Consider the following 21,727-nt stretch of genomic DNA (forward strand, 5'->3'; position numbering starts at 1 on the left):
TTCTGGTATTTTCCTACAATGAACTGTGTAGCAATGAAAAAGAATACACTGCTGCTACATGCAAAAACAAGATATATCTCACAGATGTAATGATGGGAAAGAAACCAGACACGAGGGCGCCTGGGTGGCTCAGTTGGTTAAGCAACTGCCTTCAGCTCAGGTCATGATCCTGGAGTCCCTGGATCGAGTCCCGCATCGGGCTCCCTGCTCAGCGGGGAGTCTGCTTCTCCCTCTGATCCTCCCCCTCTCATGCTGTCTCCCATTCTCTCTCTCAGATAAATAAAATCTTTAAAAAAAAAAAAAAAGAAAGAAAGAAACCAGACACAAAAGAGTATATACTGTAAAATTCCAATTTTATGAAGTTTAAGAATAGGCAAAATTGATCTATGGTGACAGACATGGGACAGGGGATATCTCATGAGACATGCTGGGATTAACCAGAAAGAAGCATAGGAGAGCTAACAAGTGCTCAAGCCAAAATCTTAATCTTGATGGTAGTCGAAGGTACGTATTCACCTAAAAAAATCATTAACCATACACCTAAGATCTATATATGCACTTTGCTCAATACCTCCACTGAACAAAATTGGTCCCCCTTTGAGACCACTTCAGAAAACTTATCCTGCAGATTTTCTATTAAATATGCGAAATAATATTGTACAAGGCAATTACTGGAAACAGAGGAAGACCTAAATAAGTCATGGTAGGAACATAAAATAATGTTCAATGGTGAAAAAGAATGAAGCTGGTGAGCCTGGGTGGCTCAGTCGGTTGGGAGTCAGACTCTTGGTTTCGGCTCGGGTCCTGATCTCATGGGTTATGGGACAGAGCCCGGAATCCAGCTCTGTGCTCAGCGGAGAGTCTGCTTGGGGATTCTCAAGCTCTGACCCTCCCCAAGCTTGCTCTTGAGCTCTCTCTCTTGCTCCCTCTAGAATAAATAAATAAATCTTAAAAAAAAAAAAATGAGGAAGATATAGGAAGATTTCAGAAAGGAGATTTACTGGAGTGACTAAGACATTGATTTCTGGAGTCTGAATTCAAGTCTCAATTCCAACACTAACTTTGCAAAGTTGGGCATGGTGCTTAACCTCACTATGCCTCAGTTTTTCCACCTGTAAACTGGGCGTAATGATTAATAGCACTAGACCTCATGAGGTAGCCACAAGGACCAAATAAGTTAATGCATGTAAAGACTTCAGGAGAATGCCTAGAACATAAGCAGTTAATGAAAATTAGCCACCAGCATCATATCATCCTAAAGTACCATAAGTTATATTATTCCAAGGACACCATCACCGTCAGAAGATACACTGTCTCATGGGGGAAAAAAAGCATGGTTTGAAACAATGTTTGCAGCATGCAGCCTTCATGCAAAAATGAAAGAAAACAGGACTAGATATTCATTCTGCTTCAATATACATGAAAATCCCTTCAAAAACAGGCAAGAAACTTCTATTAGTGACAAGTTACCTACTTTGTCCAGATAGTGACCATAATGGAAGAGAGGCGTGGAGGTCAAGTTTTCACTATATATTAATGTGTTGAAATAACTAAGACATTTGATCCCTGTGAATGCAGTACCTATTTAAGAATTATATTTTAAAAATGTTGCTAGCATGCATGTTTAATCATAGCGTAGGTGAAGCTGAAGTTTGCTTTCATTCAGCAAGTTTTATACAAACAAAATTTCAAAGCCACACTAGAGGGATGTGGTTAACAAATGAGAGCTCGCTAGTTTCCTGTATTTCTGTGTGAACACTGTAACAAAAGGGAATCACAGTACAGAGGCCATTTTATCTTTACTACTATCACTGACGGTCCTACCCAAATAGTCTGACCCCACACGTTACCTCCTTACTACTCAGGTTTCTTTTGTCTCCTACTAACCCCAACTTCTAGGAATCTTTCTGCCTCAATTCCTACTATTTCTGATCATTTATTTCAAGCAGACCTAATTTCTGCTTAAGTTTTTTCTCTGGCTCCCACTGTGACCTAGGATATATACAACTGGTTACATACAGCAGGACATCTACTGAACAGAACCATGGTATCTATTCTGGATTTGCAAACAAATATATTCTTTGTCTCATTTTTTTAAGCACGATCAGGAAAAAGTTTTTATCTGCCATAATAGGAATTTAGATTTGCTACAGAAAGCCATCTATTAAGACAGTTTTCAAGAAAAATAGGATTTTATCGATTATTCAAAATAGTGCCAGGTAAGGAAAAAAGATGCCGATTTCCAAAATTTAAAAGATACCTGATTTCCAAAATTTAGAAGATAGCTGTTTTATCTCAGACATAGGTTTATTCAAAAGTAGGCATAATTCCATTGGCTGTGCCTTCATGTTTAATTAGCAATTCTAAAAATCCCAAATTTTTGTTAACAATTTTTGTTGACAATTTCAGATACATTTCACTTCGCTGCCTCTAGGTGGCACAGTTACATTTTAAAAGAGCAAAAGAAAGGCTATTCTTTGAAAATAGAAAAATATCTCGGTACTGTATTTTTTAGCTTTAAAGAATTGTGTATTACATTTTTTAAAAGATTAAAAGCATGAACGATAAAATAGCTTATTCTTTCTAGAAAAGGATTATGCCAATTTAAATAGTTTAGAAGAACAGCTAGGAAGTTCAAAAATAGATGCTTTTAAGTATTAAATAAAAATAAAAGTTTCACATGTACAGTATCATGTCATTAACAGTGAAGCCTATAAAATGCCTTTTGTGTGTGTTTTGTTTCATTTATTTTGCCCAACTTTCTCTACTTATTATGTAAAGTTCAGACAATGCTGTATCTCTATTATTTCTCCTCCAGTACTTTCTAATTTCGGGTTATTTTATAATCAAAACCTGAACGATAAAACACTTTGAAAGAAAATGCTTCATACTTTATTGCTTCATGCTTGAATGTGAAAGGTTACTACAAAATAATAAAATGTGAACTTAAGAGAAACCAGACTCAAAATTACAGATATCAAATACCTTCTATCTGGGAGAAGTCTAAACTTATCAACAAGAACTATACACAAGAAAAGGATAAATAACTTAAAGAAATATGCTGAGTCGGACTCTGTAGTCTCCACCCATGGTCAGCTGAGCTAAATAACAGACGTATTGACGGAGGTCACTGAAAGACAATCCTCACACCCCGCTAAACAATCTATTCCCTCCTCTGCCTGTCTGGCCAGAGGTTGGGTATGGTATATACTTAATTGAGGTGCAAAGAGAAAACCAAAAAAGGAGTTCAGGAAAATCTACTTCAGGCTTGCTTCAAAATCATTTCTAGTGGTAAATACACTTTCTGGGTTTGTTTGTTTGTTTTTAAGATTTATTTATGAGAGAGAGTGAGAGCGTGTGAGTGAACACAAGCGGGGGGGGGGGGGGGAGTGAGAGAATCCCAAACAGACTCTCTACTGAGCACAGAGCCTGACATGGGGCTCGATCCCACAACCCTGAGATCATGACCTAAGCCAAAATCAAGAGTCAGATGCTTAACCAACTGACCCACCCAGGCGCCCCACGCTTTTGTTTTGTTAAGAAAAGAATTTACAAAAAGTAAGATATATCATGTTTCAAGATTATTTAGTGCTTTGATAAAATCCTGTCTAGATAACAGATTCAGATCTGGAGGCAGGAAGAGAAACATAAGCATCCTCACTCCCAGGCTAGCCTCGTGCCATTTCTCAAAAATGTCTTTCAGATTCCTAAGTAATTCCTTCCACTGCTCTCCAAATGCATGTCTACGTACTCCATGTATATACTGTAATATAAAATACAAACTAGTATGGCTAATTTCACACTTACCAGCTCAGGAACCAGGTTCACTTAAGTAACTCGTTAATAACAGAACTGTTCCGATACATTCATATACACATTTATATATATCTATACATTTTAGTTTCCCTGAGACTAAAGAAACTGGCTAACACAGACTAACATATGAATAGTGGTAAATAACAGAAAACAACATTAGCGTGATTAGCATTAACAGTGAAAAGACACGACCTGGGTCAATACTGTCACTTACCGTGACTAAATGAAAATTGCCACAGTTACTCTAAATTCAAGAGTCTAAAACTTATGCTGTATAGTGGGAAAAAGTGGTAGACGGCAAAGAAGGAAAATCTCTCACTGTTCACTGTGTATCTTTGGGCAAATGAGTCACTCTTTCCTGTTTAATAGTTGGACTGTATGGACCCAAAATGTATCCAAATTTCAGAAGATCAAAGTTTAGTGGACCTGATTCACTTATAAAGTTTCCTGAAAATCCCTATAACCAAGTTCAATCCCATACATCGCACTCGGTCGTCACTTAATTTCCTTTTAAATTCAGAATTACCCCAAATATTACCTCCTAATACAAGGTAACAGTTTATGTTAAAAGTTAAAAAAAAAAAAAAAAATCTTCACTGGAGCTTAACTACGCATAGGGAAAAAATGAGGAAATTTAGTGTTTATGCATAAAGTTAACAATTGCCATACCATTAAAACTGCATAGTTACTAAGGGAATAGCACTGAATGGTGGTGATATTTTCATCCGAGTAGAGTATATGGCACCCATCTGACTTCCAGCCTCCTTGTCCATTCAGCAAATCGAAATCCCACTGGGCAGCCACGGCATCTGCTCCGTGCGCGATTCGACGCAGTGTCACATTAACAGGGATGTGGTGGGTATCCACATTCACACCATCTGGAGAAAATGGGAAATGAAAATATTTCTGAAACAAACTTCAGAAACAATGAAATGTCGACTTCCACACGAATGGGTACTCTGTGGTATTGTTTTTCACTAGGGACTCATTAAAGCGAGAAGGAACAAAAATAAGCATTTTTTAGGTATGGGATATCATAAAGTCCCACTGTCTAGTCACGACAGGAGAACATAAGCCACGTAACAAACCTATTTTGGTGAGAATCACAGGGGTAACCACCGTACGCCGTTTTCCATCGTCAGCCAAATTTGTTGAATTCCCGGTGGCTGGGAAAAGCTTTCCGTTGCGGAATGCGATGAGTTGAAGCTTATAGAGAGAGTCATCAGTGGGTCTGACTTCCCTTTTTTGCTTTGGTGAGAAAAGGGAAGGAGGAAGCTGAATAGAAGCCTCGACGATAGTATTCTGAATATACATAAAAAAAAAAAATCAAAGAAAGGTTGCCATATTAGTGTGCAGAAACCAGAAAGAATAGTTCGAACGGCTATGAATGTTTAATAGTTAGAACAATTTATCAGTTACACGAAATATCCAAACACCACACCAAAGCACAGAAGAAGCATAAAATAAAGAGAAATGCAAACTCTATTTCAAAGAGTTAAAGTCGTAAACAAGGAATTATTTCAGACAATAAAGTGAATTTTCCCATGGTAACAAATACTGCTGACGTCGATAGCATTAAACAGATCAAGAATCTCAGTGATCACTCTTTCTATCAATTTTACAACGATCAATTATAGATATAAGCACCAATGCAACCCACCACAAATGTGAGTTTAATTAATTTGGACTTATGGAACTCTAAGGTGATTCAGGATGGATTCAAACTGTCAACTAAAAGAAATTCTACATACTTAATAGAAACTTAGATTCAAGCAAACTCTAATCTTAGCAGAAGTGCCCCTGAGACTAAGAAACATGTTAGAAATCAGGTTAGAGAAACATAGTAACAAACAGAGCAGCTGATCACTGAATGTTTTACATACTTCTTTATTAGGGATTGTTAAACTATAAATTATTTAGCATTCAATAAAAAACAAATCTGTATACCAAGGAGGCAAATAATTAACCACTTAAAAAAATTCCCTGTTTGAAGAATTCATCACAAAGTTTTTCTCTTGACATCAATCTCCCTCCAATCCACAGAATTTCCTCCTAAGAAACATATTTGATCTTAAATTAGTTTAAAGAGCACCCCAGTTCTCCAATGTTTAGCAAATACCTCCCCCCCAATCCTAAGTACATCATATGATTTGGCTAAAACCTACATTTCAAATTCCTCTTCTAACATTCCCTATTCCACCACCTGTAACCTGGTCACCCTGAATATATCAATCCTTGAGATTCCCTACATTTTTTATGCCACTTGGGAGTGCTGCACATGCCAGGACCCCTTGCTGAAATGCTCTGCTGTTCTTTTGTCTGGCAAACTCTTGAACTGGGCAGATCTGATTTCTAGCAAGATAATTTTGCAGGCAATGTCAAAGACGGATCAGAATAAGAGTGGCTGACAACCAAGAGAAAGACATCCTTAACATGGGGCTTTTTTGGAGGATTAATTACATGACTCCTTGGTATACTGCTTTTCCAGTTAGCTGCTCCCTCTTCTGGCCTCCCGTGGCATTCCGCACCCATCTCTATCGTAACTAATACGTGCAATATCACAATGCAACTCACTGTCTGCCCCTTTAACTACAGTAGCAGGATTTTTGAGTGCAGATCATCTCACTTATTTTTCTGGACCCCCTATGTTAATAATAGTTCCTGGTATTTATATTTGATAAAAGTAACCCATTGTTTGTAAAACTAATGAAAGTCTGTGTGGCATGATTATATTTTTAAAAGGTTCTATTTAAGCAAGTGATTAACTTTAAAATGAGTTCTTAACAGCTGTGCTTAGAACAATGCTGGAACACACTGGACACACACAAATATCTGCTGAATAAAGTATTCTGAAAGTCTGAATATTGGAAGTGTGAATACTTCTTTTAAATTGAAGATGCCAAGAAGATAATTGGTAGAAATATTTTGCCTAAGAAACATGCACAAAAAGGTTTCTACTATTCTCACTTACAAACATAATAACCTGATGGAGACACAAAGTCTGTTATAAATTCATCTATTAAATTTCTATTCTGTATATAAATTTATCTGAAGTGTGAAATGAGGTAGCAAAAAAGGAAAAACATCAACAGATTGACTAGTTAAAAGGTCAAAATCCTGACAATGCGTTACAAACTGGACATCTATTAAAATTTAAGAACTATACGATTCAATAAAATAACTATTGTGAACACAAAACGACTCAAAAGCAAAGCACAACTCTCTAGGAAAGCATTACCTACGGGTTATCAAATTAATTTTAAAAAGAAGACATACTGACACTTTTTAAAAGAGCTGAAAAAGGAAATGACATCTTTGATTTCTGGAAGTCAGAAAATGTTTTCTACCAAAGTTTAAACTTGTAAAACCACCCAAACAACAGCAAATTATAAAAAGTCAGAAGAGTATGAACCCATCACCGAGAGATGAAAGCTACATACTTTGGCTTCTAAAATACCCTTTAAAGTCCAATAATGGAATATGGCTCAATAATAATTACAGGGGCTCTGGAATGGACAAAGGATGGCTAGGAGTGCTGGAAAAACTGCATCAATAATGAATAATGTTTGGATTTTTATAGTAAGAATATATTTGTATATTTCATTTCTTTAAAAGAAGTGATTGTTAATTATGGAAAAGTTGTAAATTTCATGAACCAAATCACCGAGGAACACCCATTTGTTACATCTGTCATGATTTTACCTTTTGCCACTTGGCCTAAAGGCAAGGAACCAGTCTGTCATTTCATTTAAACCATCTATTCATTTTAAAATGTATGGATCACAGCAATGGAAACACAAGGCAATTACAGCTAATAAGTCAGAAAAAGCGCTCTTAAAACCCTTTGGGAAATACATGTTTTTGGAGTCTAATGTTTGCCACCCCTGGGGAAAGGAACATAAGATCTGAAACAAGAAACCAGGATGTGGGTCCCAGCCTTACCACTTTGTGGCCCCTTAACACGGCACAGTTTTGTTTACACTCTCTGGGTCTCATCTGTCATGGGCATCGAATGATGATCTTTCTAACGAATGGCTGTGAGGACCACAGGGGATCATGACCATGATAAGCACAAGAGGCTACATAATTGTGGGTGGTATTTTTATGACTATTACTGCCTCAGTGTGGCATGTGGTTATCTGGAGGCTGGAGGGGGGGGGTGTGGGAAGAAAATGCCTTCAAGTAATGGACTTACCAACAATCATCTAGAACCTCATCATATTTTGACTTCCACAGTTCACTTCTAGTGTTAATTTCAATACTAAAAATTGACAAAGTATGAACATACATGAAATGGATGTTATCATAGAGCTCTTATAATTTTATTTGCAAAATTCATGTATATTTCCCTACTTACAGTGACATTAAACTGGGAAGAAAATACACATCATAAGGGATATTAATTCAAATACTTCCACTAGACTTTAACACCTTCCCTTATGAAACAATCAGAACTTCTGATACTGTGTAGTTAATACATTAAAATTTCCTGAAATCCTAATTTTGCTCACTTCTATAGAATTCTAACACTAAAACTGGAATGAGTCAAAGAGGCACCTGCCTTAAAACAATAAAATACTAAAACAAATAATAAAAATACTAATTTACTTATGTTGTCTTAACAATCTACACTCTCGCTTTTAAACAGATATGATATGTGCTAATTTTCTTGTGTATAATTAGTTATTAAATGCATACCACTTTTTGATTATCTCACTGCTAAAGATTAACAGGGATTTTGTTTGCCTTCAGAATCAAGTTTTTAACTAACTTTCCTTGCTAATTAAGCTTTGGCTGCTAAATTTTATCCAACAGTATTTACTGGATGTTTCATTGCTCTGTGCTAGGCACTCTGGAGATATTCGATGAGTAAGCCATGGTCCCTGCCTCAAATATTCATAATCTAACAAGGGAGAGGCAACAACAATAAAACAATGACAAGAACATTTATTAAGCGCTTGTTCTGTGCTGGACACTATTGTGAATGTCCACACATTTGCCTCACATAATCCTCTCAATAACCCATTGAGGTAGGTGCTATTTCATGATGCCCATGTAACAAATGAGAAACTGACATTCAGAGAGGTTCAGGTACTTGCACAAGTTTGCACAGCTGTTAAGTGGGGGAGAAGAATGTGAATCCAGGATGTCTGGCTACAGAGACCACATTCTTTGTCCCCATATCCCATGGCTTCTCAGTATAACTCAACCTGCCATGATACCAGCTTCTAATTATTCTATAGAAGAACGAACAAAGCACTAGGAAACTAACAGGCAGTGATGAATTCTCAGGAAGAGAAGGAGGGTACTATTTGAATGGAGTCTTAGAGGAGCAAGGCTCTTACTGGGCAGGGGTATGGGACTGAGGGCAGGAGAAGGGGCAGAAAGGAGGTAGGGGGCATGAAGTCATATACGACTGGTCTGGAAAGTTAAAGAACTTCAGCTGGGCTAAAACCCTAGGTGTCGAGGACGAGTGAAATAGGGGATGCAGAGAGAAACACTGATTTCTAAATTCCACTCAAGAAAACTTTAAAGAACCAGTTCTTTTAGGCTACATTGCAGCTCTCCATTGAACTCAAAACACCAGCAAGTTCTAAAAGCTCTTAGTCATTTATCACAAACAGGTTCTGTCTGGTGATGGTAACATGGTCTGTTATGGTGCCAAGGGGGGAAGGAAGCATTCGGTGAAGACAAGAGCAGAGATTCGGTGCTGTAAGAGTCAGACGACAGCTACCTCAGTCTCCCCCTGGCCGACCGACTGAGGCCAGGCACTGGAACTCACTGCTGACTCAAGCCCTCGCTCTGCCCTCAAGCAGTCCTCGGTCCAGTGTAGGAGCCAGGAAACCCATCTGGCTCCTGTACATCACGCGCAATGATACAGGAGCTGAGCATTACAGGCAAAGTACGGAAGAGAAATAAAGGAGATGAGGGTGGGAGAGGACCGACAGGATGGTATTCGGTCAAGGTTTCTTGAAGGTGACAGTTCTGCACACAGCCCAATTGCCTGGGAAGGGTAAGGGTAGGAGCTGGGAAGTCTAGTAGGAGAATTAGCATGAGACTGGCCTAGGAATGGCCAGTGGTTGGGAGAGGAGCCAAGGGAGGTCTGTTGTTACCGGACCGAAGACAGGAGGGAGGAAGAGCCATGTGGCAGGAGTGCAGATAAATGCCAAAGGAGGAAGCTATCCGATGGCCAGCCTCCAGATAGACAAGGAGTGTCCATGAGGGGATGGGCAAGGTCACCACGCCAGGTAGATCCAGGGATAATGCTAACAATAGTAACCACCTGAAATGACGTGCACACAGACAACCTGCACGGTTCCGCAAACCGGAAGGCTCCTGGAGGCCCTCTGTTCTGTAGGTACCCGCCCTTCAGTTGCTAAAGGGTGGACAGACTGGGTGATGCTCCCCAGAGGACCAGCAGGGCTCAGGGAGCCCTCGGGAACTGGCACAGCAGCTGAATTTGCTACAGGGTTTGGAAGTATTTTACTATCTTACTGACTGTCCTGGTTACATTGGGACATGCTGGTCGGACGTCAGGCAGGCCTAGGTAGATCAATCTATACAAGAAGGATGGATTTTTAAGGAAGAGCCTAGGGACCCAAAGACTACATGGGAAGTCACAATGGTTTGGGTAATACAGAAGTCCAAACCAGACTGTGATGGTAGCAAAGACAGGACAGAGATTGAAGAAATACATAGGGAGCAATTCAAGTAAGGTTCCTATTGCTAACAGAGAAACTGCCTTTTTAGAGGTTTAACTTCGTATGATAGCATATTCTCCCATTCAAGGGTAATATCAATTAGGAGGTGTTCGCATTATCTTAGTATATTCAAGGCATTAAAAAAAAAAAGACATGCAAGAAGAGTAAAAACTGCCCTAGTAATAAAGTTAAAAATATAAAGTAAGCTTTCTATTAAAGTGCTAAAGCATTTTGCTCTTTTGATGTTATAATTTTTAACTAATTTTATGTTACAAAGGATATATCATGTCATCAATGAAGCATGAATAATAGTGTAATGTGTCCTTGGTTTCTGGCCATAGATGATCTTAAGAGGATAAAATCGTGTGAAATTGACAAATCTGAGTGTGTTCATTTAAAGCTTTCTACTCTGGCAGGTAGAAACTCTCCTTACCCAGAGGGGTAGCTTGTGAAATTGATTAAATGTAGGGTTTCATCATTTGTAATCCCTTTCTACCAACTATGATCATCTAAGATAGGAGGGTTCATCAATTTTAAGTGCTCCTCAAAGACACATGCTTCTCTCTCTTGGGCTGGTGTGCGTCTCTGTGTCTCTGCCTTTTATGGTGTGTTTTTACTGATGAACAACACAGTAAGGAAAACAGCAGGTCAGCAGGAGTGTGGCTGGGTACATTAAGTACCCTCCCAGAGGGAAGAGTCACAAATAAATCTTGCCAATTTTCCTCTGAGTATATTATATCAAGTAAATATATTATCATTAGACATTCTGACCTAGCTGAGATTGTCTTGGGCAGTGGGGGAAGTTGGGTTACTTCTAAATTTGGCAAACCGGCTCTCCTTATGGAGGTCACTGGCGTCAAGGTGAACAAAATAATGTTAATTTTCTTTCATTCATTCTTTCAATATATCTACTGAGTGCCCAAATCCATCCATCCATCCATCCATCCATCCATTCATTCATTCATTCATTCAATATTTACTAAGTGCCCACAAAGTACCAGGACACCTAACACCCATTTGATCAATTACCATGCAGCCTTTAAAGTGAATGCAATGCTGTTTGTGATATAATTCAGGGACAAGCCAGAACCAAAGAACATACTGTGTAATTAAAATCCATAGAGAACACAGTTACACATGGCCACACAAAGCTAAATGAGAAAATGTGGTCCCATTAGGGTGTTGGAATCGTACCTCCACTATGTGCTTCGATGTAGTTTTAATGAAACACATCTATACCCCAAATGTTGAAACTCAATAAAAATGCTTTTCATTGCAATAAAACACACATTTTCTGAAGACAGATCACATATTTGCACTTCTTTGCCAAAAATCTTGATCTACAGCTTGCCTGATTAAATGCCCGATCTCAAGGCTGGCTTTTCCATTAGGTCCAGTGGACACAGAGCCAAGGGCACGCAATATTTGGAGGAGGTCTATGGAAATGTTTTCATGTCTTTAAAATTAGGAGCGTAAAAATGAACTTTCAGGTCAAAGAAAATGTTCTAAAATGTATTAATATATTCATCTTCTTACCACTTGGAGTCATAAAATATAATTTTGATATTTTTGTGTGGAGAATGGGGTCCAAAGGGCAAAAGTGTCTAGGCCCATGAAAATCATAACATGTCCCTTCCCGGTCTGAATTTCTTTTCAAAGAACAGCCAAAACAATACCAATACCCACCCTACCCCGCCCCCAAATAGCTTCTAAAAATTAGGTTATTTTGCAAAGCAAACCATTTTGAGTTTTCTAATCTGACAGTACTAACAGTAAAGAGTCTTAAATGCTTATGGAATACAACATACCTTTAGTGCCAGACTTGAAAACGTATTTGAAACATTGCACTTAAAGCTCAGCTGCTTATCCAGGTTTCCGTCCAGGTCCCGCCTCCCATACTCGGAAAGGCCTGTCCGGTCAGCGGCTGCTACCTTCTGGAACACGGTGCACGTCATCCCAGTGAAGCCCACCGCCTTGATGACATAAGCTTCCAGAGCAATATTGGGTGAATACTTCAAAAGTCAAACAGGAGTTATGAAAGGTTTACAGCATGAGGGAAAAGCACTTTCGAAGAGTTTTCAAACACAAATCACTGTACATAAGCTGGAGGCAAAAGCTCCACTTCTTACTTAACAAAGACATTGTGCAGGTAACTGGCACATAAAAAAAGATGCTGGAAACCAAAGGATATCCTAAACTAGACAGATACCAAGTGAGGAAACAAGTCATAAAGTATGGAAGATCAGAGATAAGTGAGAAGTCAATTAAAAATCATTTAAAGAGCACTTTGAGGAAACTATAAGCTAAAAATGAAAGTGTCTTATAAAAAAAATGAGCTAGAGAAATCAGTGGACTCTCTTAATGATAATACAAGAGGAGTATTAGGGTCTGAGAAATAACACTCTTAACAGTCGCCTTGCTCTGGGCTGGCCCAGTTGGAAGAGCATGCAACTCTTGATCTTGGGGTCATGAGTTCGAGCCCCACGTTGAGTACAGAGATTACTTTAAAATAAAAATTTAAAAAGTAAAATTAAAAAAAAAAATAGAGGTCTCCTCATTCCAATACTTCATGCCATATTCACTCTTTTCTATTACGGGGAAATGAAGTTAACTCTTTGCAGGTAGACAGCATCTCCGTCCTTTCTTTACGGATGACCGAGTGATGCCCACTGTATTGGCAAGGCACCATTCTAAGGACCATATATAGACAATGTCCTCTTTTTCAATTTTTTTAAGCGTAAAATTTCTGTGTGAGGTATATAAAATCTATCAGGAAGATAAGATACAAATTAAAAAAATATAAAAGACCACATAGAATCTGCCACGCACCATATGCATGGTAGAAAAGAACTGTTGGTTTCCCCAAATACTCAAGACTGACAAATCTTTGCATTAGCTTCTGTCACATGGATGACACATGGTGAAAAATCTTACTAAGTTCAATTATATTTGTTAACAAATGAAATTCCATTCTTTTACTGAGCAAAGATACATACTATTATGACAAACATGTGAAACCTCCATCAAAAGAAAGAAAACTGCAGTTTTGAGGTGCTTTGGAAGCTGTCTCACATTACAAGTAGATGCATAATTTCCTGGAACCTTTTTAACACTTTGACGTGGAGTGTAGACACCTACAATGCACCTTTATTATATCCTAGGGTTCTCTGAAGAACCAACGAGGTGCAGAGGAAGGAAGAAGCCCTTGGAGCCAAGTAGTAAGGCTAAAGCATGGGATTTAAAATGGATCTAGATGACCAGACAGGATAAAATGTAGCCATAAAAATGGCAAGCTGGTTTCAAGTAAGTTCATGTATCTGAGAAAGAAATTACCCTGAACTACGTTGTCAGGATAGCAGCCAAGGTAGACCTCCATTCCATTTATTATTCAAGGAGGCAATCCTAAACTTCACTGAACAAAAGGAACAATAAAACACAGTATCATCAAAAAGATCCCATTGATCTTTGGGAAAACAGTAATCTTTAATTGTATAAAATCACAGGAGGATTTCTAGAATATTCTATGAACCTACTGAAATAGTTAGGAAATGAAAACCATGGTCAAGATTCCAGAGTGTGAGTCATAAGGGAATGAGACTTTACTTATCATATTTTACCACACTTTTAGAAAAAGTCAGCAGGACACCAGTTCAATTTAGCACAAATAAAATTTAATACTATTTAACTTAAGGGTGATTATTAAATATAAAAACTCATCATTCCAAGAGTGACATCAACTGGAAATGCCAAGAGTTCACATGGGTTGGAGGGCCTCCCAGTTCTCTTTTGAAATTGGAACCTGGGCAAGCAATCAGACAACTCTCTCAAACCGGGACTGGATGGTGGGTCGATGACAGACAGTACAGCAAACCTACCGTGTGCTTATTTGGTTTTAGATTAAATGGTGAGAACCATTTAAACAGCAAATTAAGAAAGTATTTTACAGTTACCAAGAAAACAGACTACTCAAAAGCAAAATGAGCTTTTAAACTGTTAGACAACAGGAAATTCTATAATAATCGGCAGTAATGGAAAATACCCACCCTATCATGGGGGGGGGGGAACCTATCTTTTTTAAGTTCAAGTTGGCTTTCAATGAATTTTTTTCTTAGAATTCAAGGACAGTGTTACACTTACTGTTGAATAAACATGAGCTCCGTTTGCTAATCGGTACGTAGCGATGCGCTGCAGACACTGAACAATTCTACTGCAGGCCTTCGCTTCCCTCTGTGCCAACCCAAGGACACGCTCATCAGCCAACATGATGTTACTTGCGATGTCGACCATCACATCACCTAGCTAGCAGGTATGCAGGGGAAAAAAGAAAGACTTTTAAAACCAATGCAGGATGTTTTACATAATCAAAATCACAATGAGACACCAAGATTAGCCATCAGTCTCAATGTTCACGTTAAAACCCAATGGGCACTTTTATTTTTTCTCACTGAAACGTTTCCAGATAGGCACAGCATGTTCGGTTATGACCATTTGGTGATACTTAGCTCAAAACAGTATACTTAAACAACAACCAACTCATTGGGGAAGGATGCCAGGTGGTACTCCATTTGACAAGGGGGGAAAAAAAAGGCATTAAATTAATCAAGGAGAATGGAAAGACATCACATGGTTCCCAGAATAAAGAGATCTCAACTCTTTGTCTGGGAAAACATTTATAAACACCTCTTTCTGTGTAAGTGTTAATTCAGTATTATTATTAAGAAATAGACATGACCACCTCATTAGTATCCTGTCACGTCCAAAAACCTAAGTGTGTCCAGCTACTGAGTTCCCCACATGGGCTGGACCACTGGATGGATGTTAGCACATACGGTTTCCACTACCTCGAATGAACTTCTTCTGTTCCTCCCAGCCTGATGAATGCTTTAAGATCCAGTGCCACGAAACAAATGGATCCTAAGAGGTGCTCACTTTTCCACCACTTGTTTTGTTTCATTTACTGAATTCCTTCTATTAAGTTCAGTTCCTCACTCACAGATGTAAGCATCTGTCAGGCAATCACAGCAAAGTGTCAATAACTCCTGTTGATCCTGACTTATATGTCCCACGTCAAAGAGATGCAATGAACAGTCCAGGCTAATGAGACATACTGGTGACGAGGGTGTTTGGTATCAAGCAGAATGTTCATGAGACGGAGATCTATGGCAGAAAGAACTACAAAAGCATTCCAGAGGCAGGATCAGAGGATTTACAAGCTGCTGGGTCCTCTAATCAAGAAACAAGTAGCAAAGGTGGTAAGCCCCAAAGCCAAGCGAGAGAGCTAAGGCCGTTTTGGCAGATGTCTTTTGATCATCCCAGAAGATCCCAGATGAATTTTTCAACCCTGTTCTGCATCCAATACTCTTCCCAAGATGTGTAATTATGAGGCTGAGGGGGGACTGGAAAATGTTTGGTCCATCCCACCCACGGTTCACTTCACAAAGGAGATCAGAAATCCACCAGATCACAACGCTGGAACACAATGGGATAAGGAACTAAGTGAGTACAGGGGCGAAGAACACGACTTCAAATCCTGACCACACTGGCTGGCTGGACACTTACCCTCCTGTACCTTCCTTTATTTGTAAAAGGGGGATAACAACAATCCTGTCTTTTCTGAATGTTGTGAAGATTAAGTTCCTATAATAAATACTAGGTTCCTGAAACCACGCCTGGTTAGCGGTATTCATTATTTTATTGCCTTTTTTTTTTTTTTTTTAACATTTCAATTCCAGCACAGGCCTTTCTTTGAAGATAGCTCTAGAAGGAGTGTTAAGAGGAGTGGTGCATTTACATCCAAAAATATGTAAGAACTCATATAACTCAACAGCAGAAGAACCAATCTGATTAAAAGTCAGGTGGAGCATCTGAATAGACATTTTTCTAAAGAAGACATACAGATGACCAAAAGGTACATGAAAAGGTGTCCAACGTCACTAAGCATCAGAGAAATGCTAATCAAAACCACAGTGAGATGTCACCTCACACCTCTGAAAATGGCTATGGAGAAGATAAGAGTAAGAAGAGGGGATGAGGATGTGGAGACAGGGGAGCCCTGGGCACTGCTGGTGGGAATGTAAACTGGTCCAGCCACTTACTTATGGAAAACAGTATTGAGGTTTCTCAAAGGATTAAAGACAGAACTACCATATGATCCAGCAATTCCACTTCCAAGTATTTATCCAAAGAAAATGAAAACACTAATTTGAACAGATATACACACCTCATGTTCATACCAGCATTATTTATAATAGCCAAGACATAGAAACAACCTAAGTGTCTATCAATGGATGAATGGATAAAAAAGATGTGATGTGTATGCACGCCCCCCCCGCCACACACTGGAATATTACATAGTCATAAAAAAAGGACATCCTGCCATTTGCGACAACATGGCTGGAACTTAACTTGAGGTATTATGCTAAGTGAAATAAGTCAGAGAAACACAATTACCGTAGGATCTCACTTACATGTGGAATCTTGAAAAAACAACAAAAAAACAAAACAAAACAAAACAAAAAACCACCAAGAGAACAGACTGGTGGTTGCCAGAGATGAGAGTGGGGATTGGGCAAAACAGGTAAAGGGTATCAAAAGGTACAAATTTCCAGTCATAAATAAGTCATGGGGACGTAACGTACAGCACGGTGACTATAGTTAATAACACTATTGTATATTTGCAAGTTGCTAAGAGAGATCTTTCTCATGACAAGAAAAAATATTTTCTAACTCTACGGTGATGGATGTTAACTAGACTTACTTTGGTGATCATTTCACAATACACACAAACGTTGACTCATTATGTTGTACACCTAAAACTAATATATCAATTACACCTCAATAAAAAATTAAAAAATTGAATTTACAAAGAGGGGTGCCTTTTTAAAGTCTGAGTTCATATATAAAAAGGATCAATGCGTCCAGCAAAACTGCCTTTCTCTACTCTCTAAAGTGCTGCCACCTCATTCAATTAAAAATACTTCATAGACTTCTCAATGCCCCTAACATAGTATATCACGATTCTTTCCTTATTTTATTTCCAATGTAAACATCTCGAGGGCAGAGACAACACAATGTCTCACTTATATTTATACCCTTATTCAGTAGTAAAACTCTTGGTGTACAAGCCAATAGCTAGACAGTTCCGTGTACTCACTATTTATTGAGGACCAAGGTAAGCCAGACACTGTCCAGAGCGATGGAGATACAACAGTAAGAGAAACATACAAGATCTATCTGGGGGCTTACAATCTTTGAGGAAAATACAAAACAAGCAAGTAAACACATTTTTATAAGTGACTAGGTTGCGGTAACTGCAGTGAACAAACCTACCAGACTGATATATGATGAAGAGTAATAGAATTTAATCCAAACACCCTATTTTAATAGACCCAGACATTCTCAAAGGGCATTTACCCCAAACCCAACACATTAACAAGATCAACTGAGAACTAGAAAGGCCTATAATCAACTTCAATGCAATCCAGAGCCTATCCATTTTATACAACTCATGGACTATTGGCATCCTAGTATATATTCTACATATTCCTAACAAACAGGTATGGGGGTGAATTTCATTCTAACAGAAGCCTTTGGGGTGCCTGGGTGGCTCAGCCGGTTAAGCGTCTGCCTTTGGCTCAGGTCATGATCCCAGGGTCCTGGGATCAAGCCCTGCATCAGGTTCCATGCTCAGCAGGAAGCCTGCTTCTCCCTCTCCCACTCCCCCTGCTTGTGTTCCCTCTCTCGCTGTGTCTCTCTCTGTCAAATAAATAAATAAAATCTTAAAAAAAAAAAGAAGAAGAAGCCCTTATTTCTAGAGTTATAAAGGCAGTGGTTCCCAATACGGCCAATTGCTGAGTATGTCCATCAGCCATTTATCCAGCGACTGGAATAATACCTGCCAACTCTTAACAGGAATTCAGAGTTAGCTGGAATAACCTGGCTAAGGGTCTGTCTATTATTACCTATTGTTAGTTCAAAAAAAAAATTTTTAAAGCAATTTTACTAGATTGAAGTATAATGGACAGGGATAGCACAAAATGTAAAGAGGATTCTGAACCCTGAACCAACTCTTGCCAAGGAACAGGCTGACACTCTTCAGTTAAAACCATGGGCCACTTGTACAGAAAAAAGCTCACTCAGAATTTAAAAGAAAAAAACAGCCCAAGGGTGGAGCCAAGAGCTGTGGAGAATTAATTTGAGGCTTACTCAAGGGACTGGTGATTTCTCAGCTAAACTTCAGAATCTCAATGGACCAGGTACTAATGTGTGACTCCTACTTCCCTTCTTTAGAGAGGGAGATTCTCTGTCTCACAACAGTGTTTGGTGTGTGCAAGGCACATAACTTGTCTCCTTAGTTCATAGGTCTTTAGACTGAGAAGTACTCGACACAAGGAACCTCATTCAAAGAGCCAAATACACACCTGGACCTGATTTTGATAATGGGATCCTGGGGCTCAAGCCTGACCTGGAAGCAGTAACAGGATGAAAATACTGGAGTTTTAGGGAGTATTTTGCATGTGGGGAGGGATATAGATTTTAAAATGATTTAACACTTATCTGGGGCTGATGTACTGTACTGTTTAAATTCTGTTACATAGGTCATACCTACACTGGGTGGACAATTGCGCAGGAGTAAAAAACATCTCTACTGTGGAAAGAAATGGGTTGTCACACCAATGATTTCTATCACCCATGTGTATTTGCTGTGGGAGAACCTAAGAAAAATTTCTTGCTCCCAGGAGCCTTGTGAAACAACGTGATACTCTGACTGCATGAGCTTCTTCAATTACTGGCCACATATACACAGGAGACAAACAAGCAAGCAGAAGGGGGAAAAGAAGTCATGAAAGGCTAGTTCAAATTTTTATGCAAAAATAAATAGGTAAAAGAGATGATGGGGTTTAAAATATACTCTATGGCTGCCAAAGAAATTTCCACTGGCTGCAAACACCTAAAAGATAATATATAAGAATATCCAGATTCTAAAGTACTAGAGAAATAAATATATAAGGTATTTATAAATTAGTAATTTATAAATTTATAAATTAACAATTACAACTCCACTTGTCTCATGCTTTTTTTAGTTTTAAACGTGTGGACTTTATAAAGATCCAACATGAGACCTGACAGATATATCATTTCTACTGAAAAACTATAATTATTACCTGATCAAAGAGCCACGGCTATGGCCCACTAGGTAATGCTAGTAATGCACTTTAATGTGTGTTAATAATTGTAAAGAAAAGAAATCTCTCTAAGAGGGTACATAGCTAGCCAAGAGTGATTGCTTTCGCACAGAACAAGCTATCTTTCTCATTATTTCATTCCAAATGGCTAAGAACTTATGAAAAGGATTTGTTGCCAAGATATTCCCTAGAGCAGGTAATCACAAAATGCTGTATACTTCCATAGCTTGGTTATGGAAGCAGTTCTGAATCTGTCACAGGGGCAAAAAAGGACACAAAAAGGATAACAGCACATGAAAAATTACATTGGATTAAAAAAGTATTCCTACGATCGGACACACAAAGATAGTTTGGCAACTGCAAGGAGCGTTAAAAAGCATTGTGTTTCTCCTTGACCTCATTTCCCGAAGGCCACTCCAGCCACAAAAGGGTCAGGAGGAATCATGCACCTGCTCTTCCACCTGTCACACTAAATGGTTGAGGCTCAAATAAAAACACGTGAGAATGCACTTTTATCAAAGATAAAAGGGTAAAGAAATGAAAATGCCACATGAGTAACAAAGAAAGTATTAAGTGTCATTTGTTGTAAGAATATTTCATGCTCTCAATAGATATGTTTGGAACTCTGATCAAAACGAGATCCACATCATCTGTAAATTTCATGAATTTCTGATATGCTAGCATATGAAACACACAATACATAAACTAAACTTGAATTTAATTTTAATGGAGAAGTAGAGTATAACCCTGAAGACAGAATATTTCTGTGCCTTAAATACTCCTGGGTTAAGTCTTCAACTCTGTCACTTGCCAGCTAAATGTCTGAGTCAGTTATTGAGACTCTCCAAGCCTCAGTTTGTTTGCTCATTTGTAAAATGAGACCAAGAACCCTAAGAGAATTTCTCGGAAGGTTTCATTCCACAGTAAAGAAAAACAAAACTGAAGACAAATATCCTCCTGAAGAAATTCATGTCATTTTTGAGAAAAACCAAGGGATCTAGGCCCCTCCCCAGTTTGCATTTTCCAGCTAAGCAGCAGGGGGTACCCACTCCCCTCACCCCCTTAAATCTAATAACCAGAAAAGCAAGAATTACAGACTCATGTGTGGAACTGGGCAGTTGCTTGGGGACGGGTAAGGTGGTGATGGGTTGTACAGGAATGACGTGCAGTCCAAACTCGACTAGATAAAAATAGTAATAAATAATAATAATAATAATAATAGCAGCCGCTGGTATTATTATTAAGTTCAGGCAATCCTCATGATTTTCTCCTAGATACAAATGACATATAATACTGAGATCATACCTATCTCTAAGTATGTTACTGCCTGCTTACTTTTAATGAAGGACTTGGCCCACTGTGAAGCCAAGTTTTAAAAGTGTATTTATGTCCCTCTTTACTAGGTTCAGTGTCCTGAGTGCCTCAGGATCCCACCACAGGCTTCTCGGCTCGCTTAGTTAAGCAGTCAATATTCAGTGAGAGTCTCACTGTGATAATCACCAGGGCCTGTGGCAAAGATTAAAGATCTGATTTTATTGTGGTCTAGGAGCAAAGAAGGTAATGAGGAACAGGACGATGAGGACCATGGGGGATCCAGGGAAACAGGTGGGGCGGGGGGAGAGATTGAGAATAAAGCTGTGTGGAGTAAATGCCACATTTATGGCCCATTTCCTCACAAAAAGGATTTAAAGTAGCTTAGCAAAATAAAAAGGATTATTCTTTTTAATTAAGAAAACAAATAAAGAGTGGGAAATACAGACTTACAATAAAAAAGAGACACAGGTAAAAATATGCATCAGTGCAGAGCTTCTAGGACCCGGGGAAGATGGTGTGTTTCTAGTCAAAGTGATGAAGACAATACCGTAATTATCAAGAGAAAGAAGAATATTTCGGGGAGTCTGGGTCACTTAGTCGGTTAAGGGACTGACTCTTGGTTTCAGCTCAGGTTATGATCTCAGGGTCCTGGGATCGAGCCCCATGTCGGGCTCTGCACTCAGCAGGGAGTCTGCTTGAGATTCTCTCTCG

At 38.8% G+C, this 21,727-nt stretch overlaps 1 protein-coding gene across 6 annotated transcripts in view; it reads right to left on the reverse strand.

The window, feature by feature from the left end:
- ADGRA3 (adhesion G protein-coupled receptor A3) overlaps nucleotides 1-21,727 on the reverse strand; it is a 125,178-nt gene that overhangs the window by 19,146 nt on the left and 84,305 nt on the right. For all 6 annotated transcript variants that reach the window (XM_064584336.1, XM_054508983.2, XM_064584337.1 and 3 more), the window contains 4 exons: nucleotides 14,655-14,816; nucleotides 12,326-12,529; nucleotides 4,905-5,118; nucleotides 4,486-4,694 (listed from right to left, as the gene is read on the reverse strand). In XM_064584336.1, coding sequence (XP_064440406.1) covers nucleotides 4,486-4,694; nucleotides 4,905-5,118; nucleotides 12,326-12,529; nucleotides 14,655-14,816 — 789 coding nt within the window. The remainder of the gene's footprint in view (nucleotides 1-4,485; nucleotides 4,695-4,904; nucleotides 5,119-12,325; nucleotides 12,530-14,654; nucleotides 14,817-21,727) is intronic.

Source organism: Mirounga angustirostris, unplaced genomic scaffold (genome assembly GCF_029215605.1).
Source record: "Mirounga angustirostris isolate CCGP_5_RB_7025 unplaced genomic scaffold, mMirAng1.0.hap1 SCAF_2, whole genome shotgun sequence".
NCBI lineage: Eukaryota > Metazoa > Chordata > Mammalia > Carnivora > Phocidae > Mirounga > Mirounga angustirostris.